Below are 15,562 nucleotides of genomic sequence, written 5' to 3'. Positions count from 1 at the left end.
CCTTGGGTTATAAAGTGAGGCCTAATTCTTGACAGATTGATGGAATATATGCAAATGACCTTGGCTTGTGGCAGTACTAAGTGCAGCCAGTGTCTGTGTTCCACTGGTTTAAGGAGATTTAAAATTGTTTTATTAAAAAAAAGAAAAAAACTGCCAATTTCAGACTTCGGGGAATAACTGCTCTTGGAGTAAAAATAGGACTCCACTCAAATGTGGGCTGTTCTAATTGGTGGCCTTGACTCCTTGTATTCCCTTGCCAGCAAAGGGATACAAAGAAACCGCTAGTATAAAGGAATGACTAGCAAATTTACTCAATTTATTCTGAAGATGAGATACTCCTTGAGCATGTGCATTTGTGTTCTGCTTGCAGAAGGGGTTCTTATGTAGGAGTTACAGCAAGTGATCCCAACAACACTCTTCATTCACTAAGACACAAGGAAATTTCTTCCAGAAAAGCAATACACAGTTGCAAATGCAACTTTCCCCTTGAATGATTAGTCACCAATACTAGTGACAGTCTGCTCAGAAAATGAATCTAGCAACTAGGGAAGAAATATTCAGATTCAAAGCTGAAATCACATGCTCAATCTGATCATTACAAACTCCACGCCTGTTAACAAGACAACATGGGCTTTAACATCTAAAATGTACAAGCAAGCTAGATGGTTTTTAAAACAAATTTTCAAATGTTTAAATGATCCCATTTTAAATTCCTACAAATTATTGTGCATCCTGTAATTTTCTCAAAGCAACATGCAAAACTGAGATGTGCTTTATAAAGTTAGAATCAACTTGAAATTTGAGTTGAAAGTGACCAGATCCACACAAATAGAAAATTTCATTTCTAGTATAGGAGGTTTTGTTTATTATTCTGAGAGTAAACAGCTACTAGGAAAAGTATCAGTGCTACTGACCCACCGAAGTACCTCCTCTTGAAAATTACGATGCACAACTTTCACACATGACGCTGGTTTATTAGATGGTACTGAAAGTCATGGCAGAAAAGCAAGGGAATCTGCTTTGTTCAGGTACCAACTAGACAAAATACTTCAGTAACGTTCTCAGGATTAATGAGGTGAGATGGGACCATAAGGGAAGAACTACTGATGCTACATCACAGTATCTGAATGAGGCACATGAACTTCAGAATGTGACTCAGAAGTTTTAAAAAACACAAAAAGTCAAAACAAAACAAAAAAAACCCCACTGTTTCCCCACTTTCCAGACCTCAGGCTACTTTTTCCTAATTAGACCACATACCACATATGCAGTTTAGCTGACATTACAAACTTCCTCTCCTATTGCTTTATATCTTTTGATTTCAAATATATGTACATCATAAACATGCTGGTAAAAGGGTCAAATGTCAGGGAATATCCCCAATATAAAAGTCATACTCTAGGTCTGATTTGTGATTTTTTCCTCTATGATACCATTAGGTACCTTTCAGAAGAAGGATCAGATAAACTGCTCTTTCTTCTCAAGTGGCAGAGAACCAATGTCTTTACTACACATTTACTTCACGCCATGAGAAACAGAAGACGGTCACTAAAGGATGCAATACAGAATCATCCCTACACAGAAACCGTTCCTATGCTGCTAGTGAGGAAGAGAGCAAGTTTTTAAGAACAGGGAATTACTGTTTTATGGGATCACCTGCTGCAAGACAAGCATTATTTTAATATAAGTGTTCTGAGACATACCAATAAAGTTGGCAGGTATATACATACACTGATGCAAATGTAATTTCACCGGACAAGTAGGCAAACACCTAAGCAGTTTATCCCAACCCCCTCCAGCAGAGCACAACCAAGTTTCAAAACTTCAATTTTAAAATTAAAAAGATAAGGTTAAATACACAAGATCAATTTATGTAGTATATATTCACCCTCAGAACGTGCTGAAGATGTTTTGCGTAGTTCTGTTGCACAGAGGGTTCTTTCCCTGAGGGCACATAAGGAGCTCTCAAACTGTTAATAGGTCTCTATTTTGTAACAAAATAGCAATTTTAAAATCTTAAAAAAAAATACATTACCTTCAACATGGAAGATCTCACTATTTAAATATCCATGAAATAGACATACTGGTTTGCATATCCTTTTTGGAAATACAAACAGCAAATAAAGTACATTGGAAGCATTTCAAATGTAATAAGCGCATATTTTATAGAAAGGTTCTGATATAAATTATATAACAATCACGTTCCTGTAATATCCTAGGCTAATTCATAATGTCGGAAATAAGTTAATGTAACATGGTTTAAAACTCTTGTTCCTATTCATTTCAGGTTACAGAGTGAAATAAATAAAATGTCTTTGTAGGGACAGGGGCACTGGCCATGGCAAAAAGGTACAGTACTAACCAAAGGAAACTAAGTCAAGGCTACTGTGCTGTTATGCTACAAACACCTTCATACATCTGAGTATTAAATAAATGTGTAAGATCTTCCATACTGACACCAGAATATCAAAACTACCCCTTTGTTTCTCAGGTATATTTACAACTTATCAGTCACCTTATGAGCATGTTCATTAAGACAGGTATCAAACACCAGTATTTACTCATTCTGATCAAGAAATTTCAGGGAAATGTCAACCCTCCCGCCCCTGGAAATGTGCACAAAACTTTTTATCAAAATCTTATCTGATACAATGCTGTGGTTTTGTAAAACAACTAAATAGCTCAGACGACCAATAACATGATCCTGTTTAAGCATCTTGCTAGCAGGAAAAGCCCTTACATACAGTACACCTGGTGAAAGATCAGCTTGGCTTAAAATATTCCAGTACAATTTTCAGAGTAAACAACTTCACAGAAGTTAATTAAAAAATAATAATAAAAGTCAAACTAATCTTAAAGAAATAAGAGGGGGAAAAACAAAGACACAAACTATAAGTAAGATCACCAGGAAGGAATGCCCAGCTTTTGTTTTCAAATGTTGACTGAAATTTAGGTTTCAGTAAAATATCTCCCACAAATCTGGAGCACAGCTGGTTGAACATACTGCATACTTTCAGATGCCAAGTCAAAACACTTTTCAGTCACATTTTAGCAGGGCAGCAATCATTCATGTTTTAAGTATGAATAAAGGTTAGCCAATATTCTATTATTACATGGTTCATAGCCTTATCAACCTAACAGAAAACAAGGAAAGTTAAACCCCAACATGAAGTAACAATAAACAATAGTTAACCAAGATAATGCAATGAACATCAAAATTAATTAAATTAAAAACCCAGCAATAACCATCTTGTTACTCAGTGCAAACGCTACATACAGGGTTTTCTCAAAAAAGCTGAAAGCACCTGATTCTTTTGCCAAGTCATCAGATTCAATAATGTACAGGCTTAAATCTGCATTTTAAAAAACTGCCATTACATTAGTGCATAATTTATCAAAATTGTAAAAACGATTCTGCATAACTTAGGAGAATTTAATATCTAGTACATCAGCTGAAAGACTTAGGCACTTGGTTATATATTTAATTACTTACTTCAACAAGTAGCCTGTGTATAAATATTAACAAAGCAGAAACTATTCTTGAAAAATGGAAAATTGAAAAAAAAGTTAAATGCTACAGATAAAAGCACTGCACCACACTCCTACATATAATGCAGTAAAGAAAGCTAGTATATAACCCTGTAAAATTCTATGGTAAGAACGTCTAACTCCACTCTTCAAAATTTAAAAAAAAAAAAAAAAAAAAGAGGAAAAAAAATCCATGCAAAGTCCCATGAAAAAGATAAATAAAGCAGCTGGAATGAGATGGAAATTTCTCTCAGTGAAACATAAAATAGAAATAAATAAGTTAATTAAGTCTACTTTCACTAGATGTATCATTGTAGGATCCTGCTAGTTTAATAACTGAGTTGTTAATTTTCTATAGAAGCCATTTAAAATAGGAAATGGCTCAGTTACTGCACCGGATTGCTACAAACTCATAAAAAGCTGCTTGAAGCTTAAGTTAAATGTCCAAATTCCAATCACTTCTGGAAAGTGAACGTGTTACCCTAGTAAAGTAAATTTTCTTTTTTTTCATAATGCTAATGCAAGAGGGCTTAAAGTATCAAAGAGTCCACAGGAAATGGATGCCCCCAGTAATATCTTTTTTTTAAAAAAAATATACATTATATAATATATATTATATATATAAAAAGCTAGTGTAAATGCTTCCATGGTATGGTCACAAATTTGAAAGATGAACCTCCTTTCAGCTATTAACCATCTTCCCATTTGCAACAGATTTTAAAAAGTCATTTTTATCTTCAGACATAACATGAGTTTTCAGAATGAGGTTGCCAACACTGACAGATGTGGTGATGGGTAGGCCACTCGCATTGCTGATGGACACTGGGAGTGGCTGGCTAAAGCAAGAAGTTACCGGCAGAATTGTTTTTTGCTCTTCCCTGCAAGAAAAAAAATGACATTGAAAACAAATTAGCTTCCAGTAAAACTTTTAAGAGTAACCATGCATGCTGAATAAAAGCTATAACACACTTTAAGAGCCCCTAGAAACAGCATGTCTTTTTCACTAAAACGTATCAGAGGTCACTAAAAAAAAATCCCATTTTTGAAAAATTTTAATAAAAAAATAGAAGATTGGTTCATTTAAGGCCAACAAACTGTCAAGTTCAAGATAAACCCATATTTTTGGCAGTAATTATACTAAAGATCGAGAATATCCTAACATGACTTTTAAAAAGGGAAACCCTTTATTTAGGTTTTAATTCTGCATTTTGTAGTTTTGATGCTTGCCTATCAGACAGAGAAAGTAAAATCTGATTGTTGTTCAGTCGCTAAGTCATGTCTGACTCTTTGTGAGCCCAAGAGCAGCAGCATGCCAGGCCTCCCTGTCCTTCACTATCACCCTGAGTTTGCTCAAACTCATGTCCAGAGTCAGTGATGACATCCAACCATCTCATCCTCCTGATGCTCAAGTATAAAAATAAACATTGATCCCAATAAAAGCAAGTTTCAGGCTACTAACATGGAGCACTTTCATAGTTGAAATTTACCTCTGCTCTCCTAAAAATCCAGACTGACCAAATCCAGACTGACCAAATCATTGCCTTATTACATAAGGTTTTCCCCTCATAGGATAAAATAAAAAATGAATTTAATGGTGTATCTATTTTTCTTTAAATATTCATGGCTTATGCCCAGTGGTTATGAATCTTACATCTAACACTCACAGAATCACACGGTCTTCACCTAAACTCTGTCTCTTCTGCTCGAGAGGCTCCTCTTGGTGCTGCTGGACTGGATGCCCATTCTCTACTGCTGTTCCATTCAGCAACTGATCATTCTGAGAACTGATACCAAGCTGTATGTCCAGGATCTCCTACGAAAATAAAATGTTAATCCTTCGGGAGCAATGTGTTGTGTACTTTAATTTCCAATGGAGTAAAGCCTCCTGGATATCTAATTGTGGTACTTACTTCAATCTGTTCACCTTGTCCATCAGGTTCATCAGTATCAAGTGCTGACAGCTCTAACTCAATATCCCTATCAGGCTTAGTATCAGCTGCATCTTCCGTATAATCACTCTGTGATTAAGAAAAATACTGATTTCATATCTGTGGAAACTGGGGCTTCCCTTTTAAATGAAAATGGGAATCTCAATGACTGATATAAGAAAAGAAATCTGGGATTACAATTTTATTGAAGGGAAAGTCGCTCAGTCGTGTCCGACTCTTTGCGACCCCATGGACTATAGCCTACCAGGCTTCTCAGTCCATGGGATTTTCCAGGCAAGAGTACTGGAGTGGGTTGCCATTTCCTTCTCCAGGGGATCTTCCCGACTCAGGGATCGAACCCGGGTCTCCTGCATTGTAGGCAGATGCTTTACCCACTGAGCCACCAGGGAAGCTACTGTTCAATTTTAAAAGCAATCATCTACCAGAAAAAGCCATGCTAAGCAATGACATAAAATGCACTAAACAATGGCATAAAACAACATGCAGCAACAGCAAACAGCAAATATACTAGGGATGATGCTGAGAGGGTCAGTGTACTTACCTCTCCATTTCTCAGTTCAATTTCCTTGCTTAGAAGATTTAATGTGAGGTGACGGCCTTCATCCAGGGAATTCCACTTCTGTTGCATAGCCAGAGCATTGGCCTCCCTCTGAAGAAGCAATGAGTTACTCTTGGCCTAGAGGGGGGGAAAAAAAAGGAGTCAGCTTCCAACCTTTAGCTTTTAAATGTCATTCTTTTTTAAAAAATAAACTCAAAGCTGACTGACACAGAGCCTACCTGCTGAAGTTCAATGCTCAAAAGGTCTCCAGTACTGGAATGCTTTCTATGACCAGATAAATCGGTAACAATGAATCTGTCCCTTTAAAGAGAAATTTGTTTACTATTACAAAATGAAGCAACTAAAGAAGTAATGACTATATAATAACTATATACTATATATGTTTTACATAACAGATCAACCCTGAAAGTTTCAATCATTATTCCAGATGTAAACTTTTTTCAGAAATTCATTATATAGTTAACACTAGCAAAGCACAGTTCATGAATAACTGGGACTTTGATCTGTGTACTTTGGGAATATAGACAAGTCTGAGAATAGAGAATCCTAAAGAATTAAGAGCAACATTACCGTTCAATATAATGTGCTGATGATGTAGCCTCATTACCATATGAACTCCACCTTGAATCAACAGCATTGACGTAAGGTACATAATCTGTAGAAAGAAACAATGACCAGAAAAGTGAAAAATTAGATACAGATGTGAATGTATACTTCCCCCCAAAAATCCACATTTCTCTAACTAGCCATGCTCTCCTGGCTAAGCTGTTTAACTCTAGGTTTACAGTGGTTGTTAAATGAGACACATGTTCTGTATCTAACAGAGTGAGGATTATAAAGCACAGTGCTAGAACATACCAGGTGAAGTATTAATGATACGGATTACCTGATACACTGATGGGCTTGGTTGCACTTCCTTGGGAAGCAGTGGCCTGGACAGGGTCCGTGGTATGGTAACCAGTACGGGAAGATCTAGAAATCGCACCCCATTTTGAGATGATGGGTCCATCACTAAAAGGAATTATTGGATCTTCTTCTTTTGTCCTTCTCTGAGTTTCAAATAAATGCACTCTTCTCTTAACATCCCCACTGTCCAGGTCCTGTATAAATAAAAGAAAATAGATCGTGGGCAATTACTTCAGCTATTAATACAAGTAAAAGCTTTCAAAAAACATGGAATTAGGTTCTCTGATAAATTTGACATTAACTGTGTATCTCAGTGATAATCCAACATCTATTTTTAAAACACTCCACTATGTTCAAATAATTTAAACACTAGGTGCAATTTATTTCGGACTTACCTAAATATAACTGCTGCTTACAGATGAGTTACTGTAAATAGCAACAAAATGAAGACAAACGCTTTCAATCATTCTAAAATTTGAATCAACATGCATAACCCTTGCCCCCCAAATCATACCATTAATACCGCATTTGAATTAGCAATCACATCTCTGGGCTCTGAATCAATGGCATTTATACAAGAACCGATGGTGCCACAAGACCAGGGAGAATAATGGGAAAGATGATCTTCTTCAAATTTTGTGCCACTCACATTTTCAGAGAACTGGTTAAAAGAAGAACAAAAAATAAAAGCAAAGGCAATTGATAACAAATTTAAATTACAAACTTGTAACTAATATGAAGTAACTTATAGAATTCACAACACTTTATAGCAAATAATTAAACATTCAATAACTAATATAAAAACTGTAATAATTTACAAATAGTACGTATTTATATTACATCTTAACAGGAAACAGAATGCCTTCTCTTTTTCACTTTGTCCTTTAAGAATTCATAAGGAACCCCAGAGTGACACTACCCAGAATAAAAAACAATTTACAGCATGCCTCTAACATGGTACAAAGTGCTCCAAAAAATGAAAAAAGGCAAAAGAAAACACACACATACATAAACACATACATAGAAATACATTTTCGTATTAAGCAAGTGGCAACACTCTTCTCAAGATGGTTAGCTGCTTTGAAGAAGTCTAATTTTGATGAGATAAATTTGGATCGGGATTGGTTCAAGATGGCAGAGTAGAAGGACATGCGCTCATCTCCTCCTGCGAGAGCACTGAAATTGCAACTAGGTGTTAAACAAACATCGACTGGAGGATGCTAGAACCCGTGAAAAAAAGATACCTTACACGTCCAAAGACAAAGGAGAAACCACATCGATGTGGTAGGAAGGGTACAATCACAATAAAATCAAATCCCATACCAGCCAGATGAGTGACCCACAAACTGGTTAACAATAATACCAAAGAAGTTCTCCCACAATTGTGAAGATTCTGAGCCCCAGGTCAGGCTTACCAGCCTGGGGATCTGACAAAGGGACTGGGAAGATGAATTTAAAAATTCAAATTTATGGATGGAAAAATATGCTATCTAGGACTTTTAAAAAATATGTCTACTTTAAAAATTCAACAGTTATGGATGGAAAAACATGATGTCTAGGATTACTTCAAAATAATCCAGTAGGAAGAGGGGCTACAAATGAATCAAGATTGGCTGAGTTGATAACTGTATAATGGATACATGGAGTTTATTACTATTCTCCTTTTGCATATGTTGAAATTTTAAAGATTTAATTAAAAGATTAGAAAAAAATTTTATATTAGTATCTCTAGGGATAGGGAATAAACCAGATGAATCAAAGAAAAATTAATGGTTTGCTCTAAATGTAACAGTATGGAAAACAGGGTACATTAAAACAATCCTGGTGCAAAACCTGTCTTGAAATGATAACAATAATTAACAGTGATTTAAAACACCATGAATAATATAGTAGTCATTTCTGCACTTCTCGTGAAGTAGAGAAGAAATGCCTCAGACAGACCAGAATTCAAATCCAAGCTATTTATAGGCTGAATTTATTACTTGGGCAAATTACTTAACTTCTCTGAGTAGGATTCCTAACCTGTAAAATATGGGTAATACCTGCCCCCTAAGGATTTTATAAGAATTAAATAACATGTAAATGCTTAGCACAGTGCCTGGCCAAGTAAGTGCTCAATAAATGGTGGGTATAAATCTTATTTATCAATAAAATCTATAAAAATAAGGAGAACTACACTGCTGGAAAGACTTGAATTCTTGGTGGAAAAGGACTGTGATTTGTTAGCGGTCTTCAGTGTCACAATGCCTGGCCATAGAGCTTACATACTCAACGTTTATTGAATTAAACTCAACTGCCACCAAACCAATGCAAAATATCCAACACACTTATCCCTAGCTTGAATGAGTGCTCTGAAGTCAGGCGTCTGACCTGTCCCTGCAACATCAAGTGATTAAAACCTTTCTTTCTTACATCAGTGCGAAAGTCTACACTGAATAGAGGAGAAGGTGGTGTTGGTGACTGTGTTGCCACAGGAAGAGTTGAAGAGACAAGAGGTGCTTTCTGAGTGTGGTACTGTGCCCACTGCTCTGGCTTTCTTCTTATCTGCTCCTCGCAACTGGTCTTCAAATGACCACAAGGTTCCTAAGGGGGGATAAAAGAAACAATCTTAATCATCTAGGGAGCAGTAAATAAATTTAACTATGCTCTGTGGAAATAATGTGAACATTTATTATACTGTTGGGACAAAAAAGAATACAGAAGGGAAGTCCCCCTAGCCTATTCTCCATACACTTAAACAAAAGGGTTTAAATAATGTTAAGAGTAAAATCTGAGCACTCACTTTTCTGGTTTAGGAAAATTGTATGTATATATATGTAGGGATAGTAAAAACAGGCCCTGTCTTTGTATCTTGAAGATTTCATTTTCTGATCAGTTTCGTATCCAAACATAACATTTATTGAGCATGTATATGCATCAGGTCCAAGTCTAAGAGCTTTTTCTGATTTAATCCTCGCAACAGCCTTATGAGGTAGGTACTACTATTATTTCCATCAAAAGTGAAAAAACTGACATAGAGAAGTCAAGTAAATTCCATTGAGTTACACAATTAGTAAGTGGAGGAGCCAGGATATACCCAAATGTTGTAACATCACACACTAGACTCTTAACCACTATGCTGTGCTAGCATTCCTAGTTCCATTATCACTTACCCTTGGTAAAGGCACAGTTGTCCTTGGCTCACTTGGTGGCTGACAAGCCACTGAATAATACCCATCTAATGAGTTATATCTTTCCCTCAAAGACGTCTGATACACAGACGAGTGCATCACATCCATTGGAGGTAAAGAATTGCTTCTAATAATATCATCTCGTTGGTACATAGGTGGGCGCCAGATGCGCCTGCTGTCGTACACAGGAGCATACATTCCAGAAGGTACTGGGGGAACTGGTCCATACGGCTGCGGAGGAGGAGGTTGGTAAGGAGAAGAATTCATTCGATCTCGAGGGGAAAATGTACTGTAATGATCGGCATATGGCATGGAAGCAGGTGGGAGGGAGGACTCTGGAACATTACTGGACCTCACAAAGCGAGGAACACAGGGAGCCACACCAGCTGGTACCGTTGGAGGTGGTGGGTAGTATCCTTGAAAATTGGAAAGAGGAATATTTAATGTAATTTTAGTAAAATTTAACATCTTATAATGGTTTAAGTCTAAAGCAGCCTTTAATGTGGGAAAATAACTTAAGTTTTGAATTTTAGTTACCCCAGGATTAGAAAGATAATACGTGCTTTCAAGACTCCACTATATCAAAATCTCCTTAACATTCAACATTTTGTTAAAGTGCACCTTAAAAACATACAATGAACTTTTAACAGATGCCTGGTAAGTTTCCTTCGAGGGCAGGTATTGCCACAGGTGTTGGTTTAAGTAGTTAGTTAGATCATAGATTCTTAACCTTTTGAGGAGCACAGTTTAAAAACATCCTTCATAATCTATATAAGCTGTGTGCTGTCCTTCCAAAATTATACTTTAAGTGTATAAAAACCAAACATTTAGTACATTATTTCCGAGGATATACAAAACTCACTAATGCTCACCCAAGAACCACATATTTGATTCATAGGACTGAGAAATCTTAAAACTATTGGTCATAGATTCTTAAGACAGGAAGAAAATTTAAGGGTCATGCAGTCCAAAGGATTAATTTTTTTAATGTAGATATTCTAGCTAGCTATAAATGACTCACTGATTTATTACAACAAATGTTATATTGTAGTTTCTTTTTCTTAGAATTATCTAAAACCACTTACCAGTTTGTGGGTACTGTGGGACTTCAAACGGTATCTGAGTCCTTGGATCTTGAAAATACTGAATGTTCTCAGAATGCTGAGGATATACTGGTACTCTAGTGATAAATGGGCTGGATTTTGGAGGCACAGAATTCAGCTCTGTTCCAGCATTAGTGGGCCCAGCTGAGGTAGCCGCTACATTACTTACAGGAGTCTTAGGTGGAGAGCCAATTTTACTAGAGACAAAATTTAACAAATGCAAATGATAAATCACTGCCTATGTCTGTTAAGTCTTCATCAGTAGGAATTTTTCATAAAATTATATAGTGACCACTGACAGACAACGCTTCAGGTTTTCCAGGTGACAAATAAGGCAATGAATTTCACTGCTACCTTACACTATTAGTTCACAAGATTATAGTAAAAGATCTCATATTTTGGTGAGGGTGAAAAATAAAAAACAAAACAAAAAACACAAATTTCAGGTAGGATTGTTCTATTAAGAGTTAAGATTAACTGAAATGTAAACTAAACAAAGAAAGGCCACTTTCGTCCATTTTGTTAACTGCTAGATCCCTAGGACTGTAAACATTTGTGGCATATAGAAGGCACTCAGTAATATTTGTCAGACAAATGGAAAAGTTCCTGCCACACAGTAGGTAGTCAGTAAATATCTGCTGGACAAACAGAATACCAATAAAACAGTTACTCATTAAACTGATGCAAAACACATAAGCTTTCTTTTACTTAAAAAAAAGAAAACACAAATGACTCTTTTTGTTGAGTCACCACGCGATCAGTTCCAGAGGATCTTACCATGGCTTCTTACATCCTCTGAAGAAGTCAAACTCTGGCAGAGAGAAGATATGTGGTGGTAACTGAAGAAAAAGATCTTGTTAATGATGCAGGAATTCAATACACTGCATCTCAAACTAAAGAACCCCTATTAAAGCAACAGTTTTATAAACAACAAGGAATATGGGGTGCCTTTACGTCTAGTTGAGATTAATCTAGAAGATGCTTACTTTTACGTGTATTTGTGCATCAAAATGTAGAAAATAACTAAGAAATTGTAGATAAGAATAGTAAGTACAAACAGCTTAGACATTACAGGTTTTTAGTGCTGGGCTTACTCTGAAGTTCAATAAAGGCAAGAAGGAAAATAATTAGGATTTCCTCATAACAATAGTAAGTCAATTCAGTCACTAAGTCGGGTCCGATTCTGTGTGACCCCATGGACTGCAGCATGTCAGGCTTCCCTGTCCATCACCAACTCCTGGAGCCTACTCAAACCCATGTCCATTGAGTCGGTGATGCCATCCAACCATCTCATCCTCTGTCATCCCCTTCTCCTCCTGCCCTCAATCTTTCCCAGCATCAGGGTCTTTTCAAATGAGTCACTTCTCTGAATCAGGTGGCCAAAGTTTTGGAGCTTCAGCATCAGACCTTCCAATGAATACTCAGGATTGATCTCCTTTAGGATGGACTGGTTGGATCTCCTTGCGGTCCAAGGGACTCTCAAGAGTTTTCTCCAACAGCACAGATCAAAAGCATCAATTCTTTGGTGCTCAGCTTTCTTTATAGTCCAACTCTCACATCCATACATGACTACTGGAAAACCATAGCTTTCAAAAGATGGACATTCGTTGGCAAAGTAATATCTTTAATATCTCTGCTTTTTAATACGCTGTATAGGTTGGTCATAACTTTCCTTCCAAGGAGCAAGAGTCTTTTAATTTCATGGCTGTAGTCACCATCTGTAGTGATTTTGGAGCCCAAAAAAATAGTCTGTCACTGTTTCCATTGATCCCCCATCTATTTCCCATGAACTGATGGGAACAGATGCCATGATTTTAGTTTTCTGAATGTTAAGTTTTAAGCCAACTATTTCTCTCTCCTCTTTCACTTTCATCAAGAGGATCTTTAGTTCTTCGCTTTCTCCTATAAGGGTGGTGTCATCTGCATATCTGAGGTTACTGGTATTTCTCCCGGCAATCGTGATTCCAGCTTGTGCTTCATCCAGCCTGGCATCTCGAATGATGTACTTTGCATATAAATTAACTAAGCAGGGTGACAGAATACAGCCTTGATGTACTCCTTCCCCGATTTGTAACCAGTCTGTTGTTCCATGTCCAGTTCTAACTGTTGCTTCTTGACCAGCACACAGATTTCTCAGGAGGCAGGTGAAGTGGTCTGGTATTCCCATCTCTTTAAGATTGCGATGCACACAGCAATTACTAAGCATATTCTATGCAATATGCTAAGTGCTTTACACAGATTATCTGGTTTTCCATATCAAAATGTCACATACCATAAAATCTGGTGAAGTACTTTTCGAATGGCAAATTCTTTGACTGCAGGAAAAAGGCACTCAAATTCATGACAAGGTTCAAGCTCAGGTAAGTTCAGTCATGCAGTCGTGTCTGACTCTTTGTGACCCCACAGACTGCAGCGTGCCAGACTTCCCTGTCCATCACCAATTCCCGGAGTTTACCCAAACTCATGTCCATTGAGTTGGTGATGCAACCATCTTATCCTCTGTCATCCCCTTCTCCTCCCACCTTCAATCTTTCCCAGCGTCAGTCTTTTCAAACGAGTCAACTCTTCGCAAGAGGTGGCCAAAGTACTGGAGTTTCAGCTTTAGCATCATTCCTTCCAAAGAACACCCAGAACTGATCTCCTTCAGAATGGATTGGCTGGATCTCCTTGCAGTCCAAGGGACTCTCAAGAGTCTTCTCCAATACCACAGTTCAAAAGCATCAATTCTTCGGCGCTCAGCTTTCTTTATAGCCCAACTCTTACATCCATACATGACTACTGGAAAAACCATAGCCTTGACTAGACAGACCTTCGTTGGCAAAGTAATGTCTCTGCTTTTTAATATGCTGTACAGGTTGGTCAAAACTTTTCTTCCAAGGAGCAAGCATCTTTTAATTTCATGGCTGGAATCACCATCTGCAGTGATTTTGGAGCCCCAAAATATAAAGTCTGTCACTGTTACCATTGTTTTCCCATCTATTTGTCATGAAGTGATGGAACCGGATGCCATGATCTTAGTTTTTTGAACGTTGAGTTTTAAGCCAACTTTTTCACTCTCCTTTTTCACTTTCATCAAGAGGCTCTTTAGTTCTTCACTTTCTGACATAAGGGTGGTGTCATCTGCATAACTGAGGTTATTGATATTTCTCCTGGCAATCTTGATTCTAGCTTGTGCTTCATCCAGCCCAGCATTTCATATGATGTACTCTGCATGTAAGTTAAATAAGCAGGGTGACAATATCCACCCTTGAAATACTCCTTTCCCAATTTGGAACCAGTCTGTTCCATGTCCAGTTCTAACTGTTGCCTTTTGAACTGCATACAGATTTCTCAGGAGGCAGGTTAAGGTGGTCTGGTATTCCCATCTCTAAGAATTTTCCAAAGTTTGCTGGATCCACACAGTCACAGGCTTTGACGTCGTCAATGAAGCAGAAGTAGACATTTTTCTGAAACTCTCCTGCTTTTTCTGATCCAACGGATGTCTGGTTCCTCTGGTTCCTCTTTTTCTGATCCAGAGGATCTCTGGTTCCTCTACTTTTTCTAAATCCAGCTTGAAAAATGTGGTAGTTCACAGTTTACATATTGTTGAAGCATGGCTTGGAGAATTTTGAGCATTACTTTGCTAGCATGTGAGATGAGTGCAACTGTGTGTTAGTTTGAACGTTCTTTAGCATTGTGTTTTTGGGGGATTGGAATGAAAACTGACCTTTTCCAGTCCTGTGGCCACTGCTGAGTTTTCCAAATTTGCTGGCCCACTGAGTGCAGCACTTTAAAAGCATCATCTTTTAGGACTGAAAAAGCTCAACTGGAATTCCATCACCTCCACTAGCTTTGTTCATAGTGATGCTTCCTAAGGCCACTTGACTTCACATTCCAGGATGTCTGATTCTAGACAAGGTTCAAAGCCATATGAAATCATGCAAGCTCTCCCAAAAATTCATATTTAAGGAAAAATCTAACTTTCCATCTCATTCTGGCCAGAGAGCTAGATTACTATAGCTACACTCTAGATGAATTTCAGGATTCCAGGCCCTCCTTCACAGTAGACCCTCTTCAGTTCAGTTCAGTCGCTTGGTCGTGTCCGACTCTGCGACCCCATGGACTGCAGCACGTCAGGCTTCCCTGTCCATCACCAACTCCCGGAGCTGGCTCAAACTCATATCCACTGAGTCGGTGATGCCATGCAACATGTCATCCTCTGTTGTCCCCTTTCCCTGCCTTCAATCTTTCCCAGCATCAGGGTCTTTTCCAATGAATCAGTTCTTCACATCATGTGGCCAAAGTATTGGAGTTTCAGCTTCAGCATCAGTCCTTCCAATGAATATTCAGGACTGATTTCCTTTAGGA

At 37.6% G+C, this 15,562-nt stretch overlaps 1 protein-coding gene across 2 annotated transcripts in view; it reads right to left on the bottom strand.

Annotated features, from left to right (window-relative positions):
- Positions 1–4,210: 4,210 nt before the first annotated feature.
- The window catches only part of RC3H2 (ring finger and CCCH-type domains 2), a 41,055-nt gene continuing 29,703 nt past the window's right edge, over positions 4,211–15,562 (bottom strand). Inside the window, exons 10-20 of one of the 2 annotated variants that reach the window (XM_068972104.1) lie at positions 11,198–11,412; positions 10,095–10,528; positions 9,355–9,525; positions 7,457–7,603; positions 6,923–7,136; positions 6,607–6,691; positions 6,255–6,336; positions 6,019–6,153; positions 5,439–5,546; positions 5,193–5,341; positions 4,211–4,406 (exon numbers count right to left, since the gene is read on the bottom strand). In XM_068972104.1, coding sequence (XP_068828205.1) covers positions 4,211–4,406; positions 5,193–5,341; positions 5,439–5,546; positions 6,019–6,153; positions 6,255–6,336; positions 6,607–6,691; positions 6,923–7,136; positions 7,457–7,603; positions 9,355–9,525; positions 10,095–10,528; positions 11,198–11,412 — 1,936 coding nt within the window. The remainder of the gene's footprint in view (positions 4,407–5,192; positions 5,342–5,438; positions 5,547–6,018; positions 6,154–6,254; positions 6,337–6,606; positions 6,692–6,922; positions 7,137–7,456; positions 7,604–9,354; positions 9,526–10,094; positions 10,529–11,197; positions 11,413–15,562) is intronic. The other variant, XM_068972112.1, reaches the window with a different exon arrangement.

Source organism: Capricornis sumatraensis, chromosome 1, assembly GCF_032405125.1.
Source record: "Capricornis sumatraensis isolate serow.1 chromosome 1, serow.2, whole genome shotgun sequence".
Lineage (NCBI taxonomy): Eukaryota > Metazoa > Chordata > Mammalia > Artiodactyla > Bovidae > Capricornis > Capricornis sumatraensis.
The sequence above is the reverse complement of the archived record's forward strand: the minus strand, read 5'-3'. Positions and strand labels throughout refer to the sequence as shown.